We start from the raw sequence: 17,810 nt of genomic DNA on the forward strand, positions 1-17,810 counted from the left end.
CCGCCACTTGAACAGTCAGAGATAAGCTCAAAAACTCTATGCCTTCCCAAGGCCAGAACATAATTTGCACTTTACTGTAAAAAAAACAAAAACAAATGAATGTGCATTGTCAGTTTAATAAGCATATACTGATATTTAATAAGGTGAGGGATTCCATGAAAATTTAAAGACCACAAATTCATAGTATGAAGATATAGATATACAGCTGCGAATTTTGACCATTGTTCGTCAAGGAAGATTTTTAACAGATTAAACACTTTAGAAAAAGTTATTCTTTGTTAGTGAAAATGTTTTACCTTAATATTTACGTTTAGAAATAAAGGAATTTACTGTTTGCAGATTAATAGCCTTTGTATGAATCAAACTATCTAGTAAAGCGAATCACAGCCCAAAGTAAATGAAAGTTTAAAAGTATGTTCTGAGAAAAACATGTCTAGTGAGAAAAAAATGGCCATTTGAAGCTCATTCGGGAATGGTAACTATTATTCCGATTAATCTCATTAGTAAAAGATGATTGCAAAAACGAATTCATTGGAACTTGCTTGAAACCCCTCGAAAGCGGCATCAGATCGAACTGAAAAAACGCACTATTGTCGAAAACTTTAAAGAGGGGAATTACAGCCACCCCCGCCCCTTTAACAACAAGACCTTACATGGGAAGCAATGATGTGTTTCCTTTTTTACAGGGGTAATCAATATCGAACCAGTTGTCATAGAATGTTCGGAGAGGGCTCATTTGAAAGGAAATCGCCATATCTATTAGCCTTTTGAAGTAGCTAAAGAGATCATGGCGTGTCATAATGGCGTTTTCAGCCACATTGTGCCATAAAACATCAATTTTTGCCAAATAGGATAAAATTCACAACGAATACAAATTATAAGATAGTCAATTGATTCAGTGTAGTCTAAAACCCTAAACAGTAAGTTTTGAACCCAAATCTTGACAATCTACACCAAAAGGTGGCGCTTTCTGCCAATTTCTGCCACAGATCATCAATGTTTGCCCAAAGAGGGTCAAAATGACAAGGAATGCAATTCTAATGAAGCCACTCAATTTCCCATGGTCTAAAACCTTATACAGAAAGTTCAGCCCCCTTCACCATCTTGGAAAACGACTCTCTAAATAATGATTAAAAAACAAACTTTTATTGTAAAGGGGGATAGTTAGTAAAGAGCGAATTTGAAACTTAAAACAAGCAAATGTTATTGCTTCACAGATTAAACAAGTTACATCTACAAAACTAGCTTAAATAAAACTGACTCGTGATATTTTCCAATACCTGTAGAATTCTAAAACCTACCGCTTTACTTAAAACAAAAGACATACCTAAAAAAACAGGAAGTTCTCTTAGGATAAGGAAATTCCATGAGTTCACCGACCATGATATCGATAACCTTTAGCATACAATTATAATTCTCTAAAAAAAACTCAAGCAGGCTCAGTTGTCAGTAAATCAATAATTTTCTTTTTATTCTACAGATTGTCTTAATTCTACAGATTCTCTTAATTCTGATTCTAAAGATTGTAAAATACCACAAATCATTTTATATAAGCTAGTTTTGTAGATATATCTTAAAAAACCTGCAACCAATACTTTTTGCTTCTTTAAAGTTTCAACTTTGTTCTTTACTTCCGTAAGAATAGCTTTATTTCTTCAGTCACACTTTGCAGCCGTTTTTGGACCCAATCTTCTGTTCAGGTTTTAGATTATGACGAATCGATTGGCTATCTTAGAATTTGTATTCCCAGGCATTCTTGGCAAAGATTGAGGTTTTGTGGCACAAAATGGCAGAAAGCCAAGGCTCAGGGTGTTTTTTCACAGTTAAAAAAAGTGATGACAGTGGTCAGATATGGCTCTGAAGCATGGGCGCTCAGAAAAGCGGATGAAGAACTGCTAGATGTTTTCCAGAGAAATTGCTTACGGATTCTTCTGGGTACCCGGCTGACTGAGCGTATTTCAAACGGGTGGCTGTACGAAAAATAAGGTTCAATATAGTTTTCAACGTCTACAGTGAAAGAAAGATTGAGGTGACTATGGCATGTTGTGTGAATGAAGCATGACAGGTTGCCAAAAATTGTCCTTTTTGGCCAAACACCTAAGGCTAAACAGAAAGCAGGTTGTCCTTATATGGGATGGGAGGATATCATAAAGAAACATTTAAAGGAAATGGGAACTTCATGGGAGAGTGTAAAAAGGGAGGCTTTGAATAGATTGGGATGGAGGAGCGTGCATAGCTGTGTTGGCCTCAGGCGGCTTGGTACTTCGGTGAGTTGTTAGTAGTAGTAGTAGTAGTAAATGGCAGAGAAAGCCACTTTGCTTTGGTTTGCGAAGATAGGGAGCTCAAAACCTTCCGTTTAGGGTTTTAAACCATGGAAAACTGATTGGATATCTTAGTTTCCGTTCTCTAGCAATCTTCAATCTTTGACCTCTTTGAGCATAAATTTACGGTTGTTATAACAGAATGGTAGAAAACACCACTTTGCTGTACTACGATCTTTTTGTTATTAAAAAAGGAAAGTATATATGGCAACTTTCTTTCAATGAGCAACTTTCTCAAAACATTTTAATGACCACTGGTTTGATACGACCGCCACTGGACAATAAAGAAAAAAAAATACGTATCAAGCTGACACATTGAGCTCTTTTCTCCGTTGACTAGAGTTGTAGTTTCGCGTATGTATATCTTGTGTATATTGCTCATGTGAGCAGTATATTCGGTAAGTTTTCAATTCAGTGTCCGTTATATTCATACTTTTTACGACTTTTGAGACAAAGGGAGGGTATCCTGGAGATTAAATTTCGATGTAATGGACAAAAATGCATTCGCTTTTTTACTCCCTTCCCCCTCCCCTCGAACAAGTTCTGATACACCCCTCCACCTACTAAAGGGTCAAATGTATGTAGGCGTCATATGTCTCACTTTAATAGAAGCCATCGAAGAAACAAGATACAAATAACTAATAAACTTAAATTTAGTCCCAAGTTTTGTACATTCCCAAGAAAACGACAATTTTCCATAAGCAAACCACTTTCACCCATTATTTGAAAAAAGAAGAAAACAAATTTACCAAGGGATTACCAAAGTAATCAATACAAAATGGAGCAATTCAGCTGGAAGATACCAAGCTGTTGCTGAAAGGGAAAAACAAGCCCCTTCGTAATATAAGGTGATATAAACAATACGAGTCTGTGTCACAGAACGAAAAGATTCCAGAAAAAAAAAAACGAGAAGGAAATCGAGTCTCTCTTTGATTTATACAATAAACTTCCTAGCTCAATATTAAGAATACGTAAAAATAAAATAAAACAAGAATTCTAGCAGTAGTTTTTTTTTTTTTTTTTTTTTTTTTTTTTCACATCCTCCTAAAAGAGCCACATATTTTTATTGGGGCTGATTGCTGACATACAATGCTTATTAATATAAACAAAACGAACCATGACTTGTTAGGCTGTGTATTTAAAGTGGGTGGAGGCATAATAGAAAGAGACATCGAAGATATTGCTCAGGACCTGCTATAAAAGTTCTAAAAGACGTGAAAAGAAAAAAAAAGATTGGGAGGTTTCTTAAGCATATAGCCAGTACGAGTCTGCTTCAAGCATAAGGTTCCATAAGATAGTAAGATAAAAAATAATATAAAAAAGACTTTTCAAAAAAGCAAACACAAATAATAGTAATAATAATAATAATAATACTCATGAGACTTAGATTTAAACTTGAGTTTTACATGAACATAAAAATATTTTACCAACCCAAACTTCATTATACCTGTTTGAGACTTTAGACAAACCTGCTTGAGACTCTAGGCAGGCGTGTTTTCCAAAAACTAACACACAAGTACTTGTCCAATAAGAGAGTCATACTTACTCCCACCATTTACCCGTGCTAATTAAACATTTTTCGCTCTCAATTACTCGGACTATCTGTCTTGGCTTTTTTCCTACAATTAACCATATCTTGATGCCTACTGCAAAATACTCGATTTTCAATTCAAGTATTTCTCTAGAAAAAAAATGGAAACACTAAGATTTTAAAGTATTAGCATGAAGATTAACTAAGATTTTAAACAGTTAATATACATAGTCAGGCAGTGTTATTATTGAACAAAACACATATTGACTTACTCAAAACCTAAAATACTTCTGATAGTGAATGCAAAGAGGCAAATGGTAACCCAGGAGAACGTCAAAGATGTATTATTTTGTATGCAAAATTATATTGTATGAGAGCAAAGATACTAGACGAAAAACCAATAGCCAACAAATAATGTCTAATGTTGGAAATCAGCTTCTGTTTGAATCAAAAACTTAAAAACACTTTATTATGCACCTCTAACAACAAAACTTGCAGGTGTGGAATCCAAATAATCTTTCTTTAACGCTGGGTTGTTTATAAAAAATAGTCTGTGCAAAGCTAGCGCCCCAAATATATGATAGCCTGTGCTTCCTTCGAAGTTATTTCAAACACAACTGGCCTTCTGCAACACCTATGAGCAAGTCGTGAGTTGATAATATGATGCATTAATAAAAAAAGGTCAACTTTATAATTTTTCTAGAAGGCAGGGAACCACTGATTTTATGCAAATCAGTAAAAAAAAGGGAAAAATATCAGACTGTATGTGGTATTTAGAATAAATTTTTTCAACACGAGACCTCTAGAGGGGAAAGAGGGTTCACCCTCCTGGGTACATCCATATATATCGCCTTCATAATGCCATGTTCCTTTTTCAAAGAAGTGAGGACATCTAGCCAAAATTGTTTGTAATAAATTAACCCAAAAGTTCATTATAAATGTATGGTCACATACTTACTTTTTACTAAGATGCCTTGCAATATCAGATTTGTGGAAACCATCTAACATAAAAAGTCGTTTGGCAAGTCGACCAGCTGCTGGTACATCTACTGCTTTGGGGCTATAATGATAGCTCAAACTTTCCAAATCACTTTCGTCTTCGGATAGCGTCGGTGAACTAGCCTTCCTTGTTTCGGTTCCAAGAGTTGCACAATTTGAAAAACCATCTTCACTCGCTTCATGCTCACCTACGGCAAGATCACTGTAACTTTGTGCTTGAACTTCACTCAGTTCTGACACAGATTCAACACTATTTGAGCTCACACTATGCGTTTTTGGGCTAAGGCGAAATAATTTCTCAAAGAATGACTGTTTCCTAGTTGCACTACACTCTGAGGCATTACTGACTAGATTTATTTTATCACTAGAGGCGCTGATATCACTCTGCTGACTGTCACTGCTCTTTAGTAAAGGTCGATCGAGCTCAATGTATTTGAGAGAGCGGGTGTCATATTCAGATATGGGCGATACACTATCAGGTATTGAAGTTTGATCAAAACTTGTTTTGGCACTGTCTCCAGTCGTTGGAGAATTGTATGTCCATACAATTCGGTCATTATCATGGTCGGTCGAATTTTTGGTTTCTAGAAGTGTCTGAAGAGAGGAAGCTGTGTTTTCATCTCCGGATGACCGGCGATCACTTGGCAATGTATCTTCGGACCTTAAAACAAAGAGATAAAACAATTGATTTCAAACAGACACGCCAAAGATATCGCTCTATGAACGGTATTGCATGCCGTGTACGTCAAAATACATGATTGTTAACAAGAACCGACAATAGTTGAAATATGAGGTAAACTGATTTAATTAATAAAATAATCAACACTAAAAATTATTGAAAAACATCCATCACTATTTTTGGTCTTAAAATATCAAAAATATACCTGATTACATTCTGAAGTCCGGAGAAATAAGCGCCTATTTACTTTTATAAATAAAGCTCCTTAACTCGAGAAAAAAAATAAAATAGAACAGCAGATGGGGATTTAAAAGAAAGTAGAAAAAACAAGAAACACGTGGAACTATGCCAAGAAACAGCCTAAAAGTGGACATTCACATTGGTGCGTGAATGGCCATATTGAATTTGTTTCTACTGCGCTTATTTAGCCTTATGATTCTTGAGACGTTTGGCCTGCCTAGATTAAGTTTATTAATTCAATCCTTAGCAATTAGGGTCATTATACCTTTTCGTCAATATTAACCTGATCTTTGCTCAAAAGATTTCATAATCTTCCTTTACACTCATTTTCTCTTCTCTTCTCCACCTGAAAAATTATTCCTTAAAACTAAGAATTTCATCAAGAACTCTTTTTTAAATTCTATTACGTTTTAAATTCTTTTTTCATCGACCAGAAGCTTGTTCCAAATGTCGAATGGTAGTGGGTAAGGATTTCCAGTATACAACGCCACCAACTAGTATCCTGTAGAGTAAACACGTGAATTAAGTAATTGAGGCAAATGCAAGTACCTAGAATGTCTGAGATTGGGGTAGACAAATGCCTGTGAATCGCTTGAATCATCAGGAGTGATGGGCGTGCGAGGTATCTCATTCTTTCTCAAGGGTGGTAATTCTGGACTTGAAGGCAATGATACTTCGTCCTTTTTCTTCTGTTTGGCAGACGGCGATATGATTTCTGGGCTAGGGGCCGTTTTTGATACATTCAAAATGACATCTCCAGTCATCATATAAGCTTCAAACCTAAACATAGAAGAGATAATTTAGGAAAGGTTTAAGGTTGCATAAGAAGCCGATTGTTTGTAAATTTCAAGCAAATTAGTATCTTTTCGCTATTCCCAGACAGCTTCATTGTCCAGAACTTTGGAGATCTTTTTATTGTTATTATTATTTTTTATTATTAAAAGTTGTCAGTATCATTTTCATGATCAAGCACCTCTATCTATAGTGGCCAGCACATACAAAATAATGAAAGAGACTTGTACATTCACTTAATGGGGAAAGTGATTGATATGGTAATAGTTATAACGTTCGATCATTCTGAATGTCATTTAGACGATGCCATTTACACAAAAGTCATTAAAGACATGGTACAAAACAAAAGAAGGAAAACGCAAAAGGAAAGAAGAAAAAAATACATAAAATACACTTTTTGTCAACTACTTAAAAAAGAAAATTCTTTAAATTCAAAAATTAAAAGACATTCAATCGCTTCACAAAATTGGCAATATAAAATATTCAATCAGGGGAGCAAGAACCCAAGAGCTCCTATCTACTAGTCAGCTGTCCTTCAACTGGGGAGTGATGATAAGCTTAGTTGTGTATGCTGTACCACCAGCACTAGTAATGCTTGCCAAATGTGGACTGCTGAATCCTAATATAGTTACAAAAAAAACCTGCGCATTAAAATAAGACAGACTTATTTCTTGACAACCATTAAAATTTGCAACGCAAAATCTTTGATGGCAGACATGTTTGTATATGTCATGTATACACATTCTTCTGGTCCAAATATGGAATTTTGTTGGTACCAAAAACCCTAAAAATTACGATTATTTAAGTTTATTACCCTTCAACGTGGTTGTGCTGCGGAGCAAAGCCGCTGCTTTTTTGTACCGCAGAGACGAAAATCGAACATTTTTTGTATTGCGGTTTTGAAGAGTAGAAGAAAAGTTAGGAGATGGTAAAAATTTTGAAGTTTCTCAAGAGGATAAATTATAATTTTCTTCTAGCCTACTAGATAGTACAGAAAAGAAACGATACAAAACTGTTCTCTTTCAAAAGATAAACTTCTTAGGAATTATTTAATTTCAGGCTTGTGTAGAACATAAATTATCTATTCAAAATCATCAGGCCAGTCTTTTTTTATTTTGTCAGTCCATAGGAAATAGCTCTAGAAAAGTAGATCTCGTAGTCCTAAATTTTTTTTTTTCTTATAATTTGAAAGTTTTCTGGAAATGTTTTGCATTGTGATTGTATATTGCGTATACTATAATCTGCATTATATATTGCTTTGTATATGTATCTGGAATTGCTTTCAAGGTTTATATGAGCACAAAGCTTGGGCCAGAACTTGATTGAAACAAGTCTGGCTGACAGGTGGAGGGGGAGTAATCTGGAAGCTATTCATCGGTATATTTACCCGCAGTCAAGACCAAACTTGGCGAGAAGTAAGAGGTGTCCTGATCGTGGGCACCCATATGGGGGGGGGTCAGGCCCCCCCCCCCGCTGGCTGAATGATTCTGCCTTATTTTTATATTTTTTTTTCCCGAGATTTCTATTATATAGCATTAAAAGTACCAATTAGACCAGGTTTGCCCCCCCCCCCCCAGGAATCCAGCTTATGGGCGCCCATGGTCCTGATTAGACCTTTCGGGGTAACCAGACCTCATACGACCTTCAGGATGAAGGAAAATGGGAGGACTTCCTCAAATTTGTTGTCATGGAATCTAGCAGAAGAGGTTTGTGTCTCACCTAGTCTCTTTCACTTAGTTATAAAACTGAGATGACGCGTTGTCACACAAACGGCTAATAAGCTTGCTATTCTTGCTCAAATTTTTGTATATTGATTTTTGTAATTTTTGTGCTCAAGTTTCTATATTGACCTAAGATATTGGACGGACTTCAATCGCACATTATGTATACGGTTTCACTAGATATCTCACTCCTAGAAGAATACATGGGCCAACGTGTTCCTCAATTACATTGGCTATCTAACAAAACAAGCCCGCCCACACAATCTCGCACAATATCATTGGATTTAATAATGCTCCGCCAGTGCTCGGATTGGATAACGCTCAACCCGCTCAATATCATTGGATATCGTCAACCTTTAGGAAGCAAAATCATCTCATCAAATGGCTTTTAAGGTTTGCAAAAATATCGAAGTGAAAAATCGTGCAAGCATCAATAATCTGTGCTTCAGTAAGTTCCAAACATAATTTTCAGTCCTGCTCATATCTTCGACAACGCAAAACCAAACGAGATTTTAGCAGAAAAATATCTTTTATTTTCAATAAAAGCGGTTTAAGCTTTAACGATTAGTTTCATCACTTTCATCATGCAACTAGGTTGGTCAAGCAACTCTATAGACATTAAAATCTAATAGCTAAAAATAGGTCCTATTTTCAATATGTTCCTTAACGTGAGCCCATATCAGTTTTCAAATACACTTCAAATGTACATAAGCGTTTTGACTGTGCTGTCAAAGGTTCATTTTCCAATTTTGGCAAGCAATTAGGAACAACTTTCAGAGTATATTTCGCTAATTACATTGCCTTTTGTGTGGCTTTTTGTGTCACTATTTATCAGATATTTAGAAAAGAACTTTTCATACTTTCCAAACAGTAAAGCTTTTCCACCATGAAATCATAATGGAAAAATCTGATAAAAAAGAAGAAATATTTTCTTATTCTGTAGCAGAGACAGACCATAAGAATTATAAAAAAAAAATTAAGTAATTTAAACTTCACATAAATCATAAAGCAGAGTGAAGAGAAGTTAAGTAAATAGTGACTGATTTTTTTTTTTTTTTTTAAGGATTAGCGATAAGCAATAAAGGCTCAGCTTTTATGTTATTATCTTCTTTTTCAGCTGTTCTTCATTGTCATGAAATGATAGAGGTTAGTATCTTCCGAAAAAAAAAAAAAAAAAAAAATTCTCGTACTATAGGGCTTTATACGATAGGAAACGGGGGGGTCTAAGTCCCCAACCGCCAGCAAAAACCTTGCAGACAAAACTAACTTGTCAATTTTGACACAATCGTGAATCGAGCTTTCATAGTTCGATTCCATCTAAGTGCATTCCTACTTTCTAAGAGTGAGAGCCGAGAAAAAAAAAACAACTTCTGGCTATTACTAAATGACTTTGTCAGCAAAAACTAGAAAAACTAGAATATTGTCTGCGTAAACTAGAAATCGATTAGAAGCTCCATCCCATTTGATACCCCCTCCTCCTAAAAAATGCTTGGTTTCAAGGGTATTTTGGAAAAGTACGTAGCATAAAACATTATGGCAAGCAGCCATTGCTGAAACCCGTTAACAAGTCTGACTTTGTTCATACTTCTTTAAGGTGAAAAATACTTTTTAATGGTTTTCCATACTAAATTACAATGATTGAACTTTTAAAGAGGTTCAGGAAATCATAGATTAAACGAATGAAAGTTTTGCCACCGTAAGGTAAAATTGCTAATTTAGAACTATACCGCATTAGGACAGAAATATAATTCTAGAAAGTAATGTTTGAAATCAATATCTGCTGACCGTTAGTCTTTGCCGAGAAAAATGAACAGTCAAACAAGTAAGAAGAAATCAGAATCTATACAGACAAATCTGCACACAGGTTGATCCCTCCTGGAAAAATTGAAAAATAGCTGCCTAAACATATACTTTTACTCATTTAAAGGTCTGCAGAGCTCCATCTTCTACCAGTGGTTCATAAATAGAAAGTAAACATGGATGAGGGCCTGTAAAACAACGTTATCTACTTAGGTCTCAAGAAAGCCTTTGACAAGGTTCCCCAAAACAGACTACTGTCCAAGTTAAGAGTTGCGCTTGGTACTAAGAACAAGGAAATGACTAACATCATTAGATGGATCTCCTGACCGAGGGAAAACAAATAGTAGGAGTAGATGGTGAAATCAGATATCACTGATTACTGAAAGGATATTACTGATTTGAGGTCGATTTCGAAAACACCACCTCTTTCGAAGTCGCTTGAAAGTTTAAATTGTGAATGCTTATAAAAGAATATAAAAGACAAGATAGATTCCCAACAATTTGGATTTAGACCCGGGCATAGTACTGTTCTTTATTTGATTGCAATGTTGGACACCATCCTTAAACATTTAGAAAAAGATTTAGAGGGCGTACGTTGATGCATTATTTGTTGACATATTTAAGGCTTTTGACAGTCTTGACCATAATGTAGTAGTGGAAGAAGTTAAGGTTATGGGTTCCCGTCCATTTGTTGTATACTTGCTAATTTTCTTTTTAAAAGATCTCAGTGCGTCCATCTCCCTGATCATGAGCCATCTGGATTTTTAGATATTTTTTTGCGGTTCACCACAAGGGTTTAAATTACGCACATTTTCATTTCTTATTGTTTTTAACCGTATTTTAACAGCAACTCGTGAGCGTTTTAAATTTGATGATAACTTAACTGCCTTAGCACTATGACCAAGCCCTCCGACTACCGAGCAGTTTGAGTTGACGAGAACTTTAATAACTTAAAAGCAGAATTAGGACAGGTAAACTTGACGGTTAGTGAGACTAGGAGCTCTTCTAGGACTTTTTCCTTCCTAAAGGTTGACAGCCACTCTTCCCTTAATTCTGTACCGTCGACAAGGAAACAATTAAATTACTTGAAATCTTCTTGGGCGAAGATTTACGATGGATCTCCCACGCTGACTATTTGACTAAAAAAGGTGCCTCGCTTTTGCATTCTTTTTCCAACCTGACGAAATTTGGTATCTCAACTAAGGTTTTAATATCTGTATACTTCGATTACGTTAAACATTCTCTTGAATACGCATGTCCAGCTTGGCATCCGGGGATGACGAAAGATCAATCAGAAAGACTTGAGATGCTATAAAAAAGAACACAATCGATTTGGACTAAATTGTTAGAACTATCCAAATCATCGTGGTTTATTACCCGACCTTAGGAGCCCCCTAGTGAAGGACCAGACACAAGACTCCCACAAATAACAAAAAATTGTCTACAACTAATGACTTACCCAGCCTCTAGTACCGAGAGATATCGCAAATCATTTGCCCCTTATTTTACTCCGCATTTTAATAATATCAACTTAGGAAGAATTTAATATTTTATGTAGTTTATTTCAGGGTAAGTGTTTTGCCTGTAAGTGTTTTTGAACTTATTTTTATGATGGGCATTATTCACTTTACTGTGTACATGACGTACCTTTTATAAAGTATTTTATATTTATTTATATTTTTAATTGATGTAATCTATATAATACATTGTCACTATTATAATCATGAACCGTAGAATCTATAAAAATTCTATTTATGACTCATTTTAATCTCCTGACCTTGAAGCAGCATTTGCAACTTTAAATTTCTTATGTTGTTTTTTTTTTTTTTTCTTGATCCTTGGTTTGCTTTGTCTTTTTTAAACTGACACGCTCATGTTAACTCCAGGTATTGTAGTGAATAAATATATTATATATTCTATTCTAACTTAGCACTTTTTGAATTGCACAGCCAGTGGTATAATCTCCAAATCTGCCGAATCTATTTTGAGGGGGCGGGGGAGGGGAATAAATAAGTAAACATTTATCCGTAATTTTGCTTGAGCTGATTTTGTATATCGCTGAAGCTTGTTTTTAGTGTTTTTAATTATTATTAGCATGTCATACCTTGGAGTTTTTGCTTTATCCAGATCTTTCGAAAATTTTCCATTGCTCTTGTGTGATGGATCTAATTGTTGCACATCACCTGCGTTATCTACATTTCTTCCATTGTTATAAATACTCTGAAAAAAAATAATCAATGATCATATAAATAAATAAATAAAAACAATGGTAAACCACGGATTAGTCATAGACATATTTATTAACATACTCGACATAGCACTAAGAAGCACTATAACTGAGCTGTTTACAAGGTACATAAAAATTGCATTAACACAACCTAAATTCCTTTATGCTGTTAAACAGGCCTGTGAAAAACGGAACAAAAGAATGCTGATACCGCGTTGTGCGATAGTAAACTGGTTTCGACTTGTTCTGCCTTCTGGTGGGTGTGTTCGGGGTGCATGAGGGAGGATGATACACCTGTGTTTTGAGCTTCTTAGAATGAATTGTCCAAATTTGATTACAAAATTTTGGCTGCGGTTGTGAAGTGACTTAAGTCCCAGTAATTCAAGGGCTTTTTCGTAGGAAGTATAACTTTCTCCCATCACAATTTAACAAGCACGTATTTGAATGGTCTCAATATCTTGGCTTATCCTGGAGCTTAACTAGACACTCGGGCCCCAAACAGGACATGCATATTCTAGTACAGGCAGAACGTATGTCATGTATGCCAGTTTTATTGACTTCCTACTGAAACTGAATCCTTCCATTGTAACAAGCGATTGCAGGGGAGCGTATCCTTTACGGAGTAGCTCATCCACATGGCTGCTGAATCTGCAATCAGTTGAGAAGGTAACACCCAGTATCTTTTTACTGTTTACATGCTGGAAGAGGGGTACTGGCTCTTGGAAAACGGTTTTTAGAGTGTTAAACCTCATTACCTTGCATGTCGTTTCATTGAGAGTGAGACTTGCAAGTTCACAATTGGTGCGAAATATTCTAGTAATGTTAGGGTCAAATTTCGGTACAGCGAAGTCACCTTCGAGTACATATTTCAGCAAGAAGGATAAATCGTCCACAAATTTTTGTCTATCCTTGAGGGCTCGAAAGATGTAGTTTATGACAGCCAGGAAAACGATACCAGCAAGTTTAGTACCTTGAAAAGCATTACAAGTAATATGAAGAAATGAAGAGTCCGTGTCATTTTCGTTCAAGGTGAAGACACACTGTTCATGGCCAGAAAAGAGGTCGGCAACTAAAAGCAATATGTTGGTTTTGGCACCTGTTTCACTTAAGTTTTCAAGAGCAACAATGTGTCTGATCAAGTCAAATGCTTTTCTATAGTTGGTAATGGCAAGATCTACGAAGGATTTGCCAAGGCCAGAACATAATTTGCACTTTACTGAAAAAAATACAAATGAATGTGCATTGTCAGTTTAATATACATATACTGATATTTAGTAATCAAAATGTTAATATTATTTGATTTATTAAAGTTATAAAAGTAAAAACATTTATATTTTTTCAGTAAAGTGCAAATTATGTTCTGGCCTTAGGAAGGCATGGGGGTTTTGAGCCCTACTCATGTTAATTTCTGCTCGTTTTGAGTTTGACTCGGTTTTTTATTGTAATTTCTGTTCGTTTTGGGTTTTATTTATTTATCGATGCTGATTTGTGGTAGTTTCACGCTTGATAGATTATTTGATTTTATTTTTGCTCATTTTTGGTTTAATAGAGTTCTTTACTTTTCTTTGAAAAACTTATTTTGTGGAAAAAGTTTTTTTCAATTAATTCCAGTAAAAAACAATAAAAAAAAATTGTTTTTAAACAATTCAGAAAAGATTATCTAACGTCAGACCTGTGTAAAACTTGGAACTATCTCTTCCAGGCTTGAGAATAAATTATGTGTCTCTTCTAAGACATAATTAACAAAAGTAAATCTGGAAATCCCAAGTTCCGATATACATTTTTTTATAATTGAGTTTTCGATTTCGGTCGTATTTTCTGAATTTTCTTATGCGTATCAAGCTCGAGGCAAGAAGTAGAGTGAAACTAGTCTAACAGTAATCCATATGAAAGATGGGGGAAGAGGCAGCTTATTTCCAGAGTCCACGGTCATAAGAGCATCTACTACTACTACTACTACTAACAACTCACTTCAGCACCAATCCGCCTCCGGCTAACACACCTACGCACACTCCTCCTCCATCCCAATCTATTCAAAGCCTTCCCCTTTACACTCTCCCAGAAAGTACCCATTTCCCATAAATCTTTCCTTACGACATCCTCCACCCCATTCGAAGACGACCTGTTTTCCATTTGGCCCTAGATAGTTGGCCGACAAAGACGATCTGGGGCAATCTGACATCCTTCATTCAGAGAACGTGTACTGGCCATCTCAACCTTTCTCTAAATTATAGCCATAGAAAGTGGGATTGAACCACATTTTTTGTATAGCTTACTGTTTGAGATACAGTGAGTCGGTTGGGTAGGCTACCCAAAACAATCCTCCAATTTTTTTCAACACTAAAAAAGTACCCTGGGACTTGGCTATTCCACTTTTTAACATCTTCATTGCCCCAACCGTTTTTACTAAGAATAATACCTAGATAAGTAAAGCTGTCCACTTGATCGATCTTCTCGTTACCCAATATCATCTTTTTATCTTCACTTATTTCTAGTCTCAATAATTTAGCCTTCTTAACATTAATTTTTAAACCAACTGTTGCACCCTGAGCTCGCAAAACCTCTAAAAGTTCATTCATTTTGCCCAAATTGTTATCTAGGATGATTAAATCATCAGCATAATCGAAGTCTAGGAGAGTTTTACTTCCCCATTTGATTCCCTGTTCTCCCATCGTCTTTGCTGTGCTCCTTAGGATGAAGTCCATCAAAATGATCGATATAAATGTAGATAGAACGCAACCCACATTAACCTCTGATTTAGTATGAAACCAGCTACTAACCTCATTTCCTACCTTAACCGCAGCAACTTTATTATTGCGTACATAGCACTAACACCTCTAATGTATTTATTTGGTATACCATACAAGTATAAGACCTGCGCTAAAGCTCTTCTCTCAGCTGAATCAAACGCTTGCTCATAATCTATAAAACTGAGGACTAAAGGCGTTTGATGACTCAAGCACTTCTCGAATATTAATCTAGGAGTGAAAATTTTGTCAACGCATCCTCTACTTCTCCTAAAACTACACAGTTCTTCTCTTAAAACTTTATTTATAGCATCTCTAAGTCTACAAGTATCATCCTACCAATTAATGTGCTTCCTACAAAAACCAAGCTAATGCCTCTATAATTTCTACACTCACTCTTACCACCTTTCTTACGTAATAAGAGTTTTCCTAAAATCGCTAATTGAATATGTGAATAACATATTCAACAAGGTTAGCTGACATACCCTCATGCGAGTACCATGTTAACTTATGGGCCATTTTATAACCAAATACTGTATTAGTTATAACTAGATTGTTATACTTACGAAATTGCAGCAGTCTGTAACCATTACTGTTTTCTTTTTCTACACCAAAATTGCCTAGTCCGTTTGCCTGACCCGTCCATTTGTTCCTGTAGCTGTAAGCAAAAGCCATCTGAGTTACTACTATCTCCATCAGTCGGTTTTACAGGGGCATATACTAATATGACTGATACCCTGCACTTTTTAGTCATAAAATGAGCGACTAGCATTCTATTATTGATACCTTTCCAACCTAAACAAGATTTGTTAGCTTCCTGATTAATCATGAGCCCTAATCCCTGCCTATGCACTCCATTATTCCTGCCTGAGTAAATAAATTCAATATATACAAAATTCATATTTTCTAACTCTGGGATATGAGTTTCTGAAACTCCTAATAAGTTCAGCTCGAAGCGTCTGAATTTGTCAGTCAAAATGTCGATACACCAGAAGGAATTCAGACCTTGACCAAACTTGATAGGATGTAAGAACTTTAGTCCTAGTTATGCTTTTCTGGTATCAACATTTGATCTAACCTATGTGGGGAATAGGAGAAAAGAGGGGGGATCCTTACTCCTTGTCATGAAGGTACGTAGATTCAAGATTCATTTAACAGAAATAGTTAGTTACGGCAAACGCCGCAAGTATTTCACGCTACTTTTTACGACATATTAAAACATTGAATATGATTATCACACTAGTAAAAAAAAAACAAAAAAAAAAGAATTAATGAATCACAGAAACGATTTGTCCTGTAGCGCGTTGATTCAAGCTTGTTCTTTTTGCCTATGTTCATGGTGACTGCAGCGACCGGAAGGAAGTAGGGAACGTTGCTCAGCACTCAAAAACACGGAGTGGCCAAATTTGGCACATCAGCTGGTGCCTGCATTCTTTAAGGATTGGGATTCGTTGTACATTGCTGCGGTCAAGCTAGGAAACAAGGTTAGTATCTGGTTTCATTTTGGGTTCTGCCCCAATTTATATGGATTATTTGGATGAACTTTGTCCTAAGGAACACGGCAAAAGCTATGGGAGAGCAGGGAATCAAATGGGAAAACAGAACTCTCCTAGAAGTAGATTGTGCTGATGATTTGAGCGTCCTAGATGAAAATGTTAGCAAAATGAATGATTTTTTGGAGGTTTTAAGAGCTCATGGCACAAGAATAAGCTGGAAGATTAATGCTAAGAAGACTAAGTCGGTCAGACTGGGAATAAGTGAAGGTGAAGAGGTGATATTGGGTGACAAAAAATCGACCAAGTGGATGGAATCACTTGTCAATGTAGTATTATTACTTAAGATGGTAGATGCAGTGAATATGTTAAAAATAGAATATCCAAGGCCCATGGGATTTTTCCCCAGTTAAAAAAAAAGTTCGGAAGAATAGAAAAATAGGTTTGCGAACCGAGATTAGAATGTCGGAAGCGACAGTGATGGCAGTGGTCAGGTTTGGTTCTGAAACGTGGCGCTCCAAAAGACGGGAAGCATTTATTAGACACTTTACAGAGGAATTGTCTATGGATTCTTTTGGGCACCCTTCTGACTGATAGTATTACAAACATTAAGCTGTTCGAAAAATATGGTTGTATCCAGCTTTCTAGGCTATACGCACCACAGAAACTGTCCGTGGACACAAAAAGCGGCAGTTGGTGTTTTCATCACTGATGCACATATTCTTCTTGTTTATTGGTGTTGTTTTTTCTTTTGGTAAAATATGCCGAAATTAAGGACAACTTTCGTTTGTTTACCCTGCTCTGTATCAGATCAACCTCCCTGGCTGCTTTATCTTCTTCGCGCATCTAAATCTTCGCATCTAAATCTACCTTCTTAACGGCTCAAAGCCTAGATCCTACTTTCTACAAAGTCTTTGGTATCTATGGCTTTTTTTAGGTTCTCATTAGCTTCTTGAAGAAGCCTTTCTACTACTTGTCTCTTCTCCTTTTCAACTGACTTCTTCTCAATCAAATCTTTTTCTAGGTATTCAATGATCTTCTTCCCACATAACATCCTCTTTTTTCCTCTTCTTCTCTTCTTCTTCTTTCTTTTTCAACTCCTCTTCAGCCTGTTTAGATGGCTCAGTTTCTGGGTACCGTTTATAGCTATGACATGCATTTCGCCTCAAATTCAACAGCTCTATGGTAATAGGGAGTAACTCGAACCTGTTCTCAAACTTATTTAGAGCGTCATAGACTATCAGTCTAGAATTGAGCATT

At 36.0% G+C, this 17,810-nt stretch overlaps 1 protein-coding gene across 1 annotated transcript in view; it reads right to left on the bottom strand.

Annotated features, from left to right (window-relative positions):
• LOC148945217 (uncharacterized) overlaps positions 1–17,810 on the bottom strand; it is a 221,612-nt gene that overhangs the window by 94,173 nt on the left and 109,629 nt on the right. Inside the window, exons 6-8 of the mRNA XM_089099108.1 lie at positions 12,188–12,303; positions 6,320–6,550; positions 4,811–5,512 (exon numbers count right to left, since the gene is read on the bottom strand). Of these exons, the coding sequence (XP_088955234.1) occupies positions 4,811–5,512; positions 6,320–6,550; positions 12,188–12,303 (1,049 nt within the window). The remainder of the gene's footprint in view (positions 1–4,810; positions 5,513–6,319; positions 6,551–12,187; positions 12,304–17,810) is intronic.

The sequence above is a fragment of the Artemia sp. Qi Xiang Cuo genome, chromosome 13, assembly GCF_049724085.1.
Source record: "Artemia sp. Qi Xiang Cuo chromosome 13, ASM4972408v1, whole genome shotgun sequence".
Taxonomy (NCBI): domain Eukaryota; kingdom Metazoa; phylum Arthropoda; class Branchiopoda; order Anostraca; family Artemiidae; genus Artemia; species Artemia sp. Qi Xiang Cuo.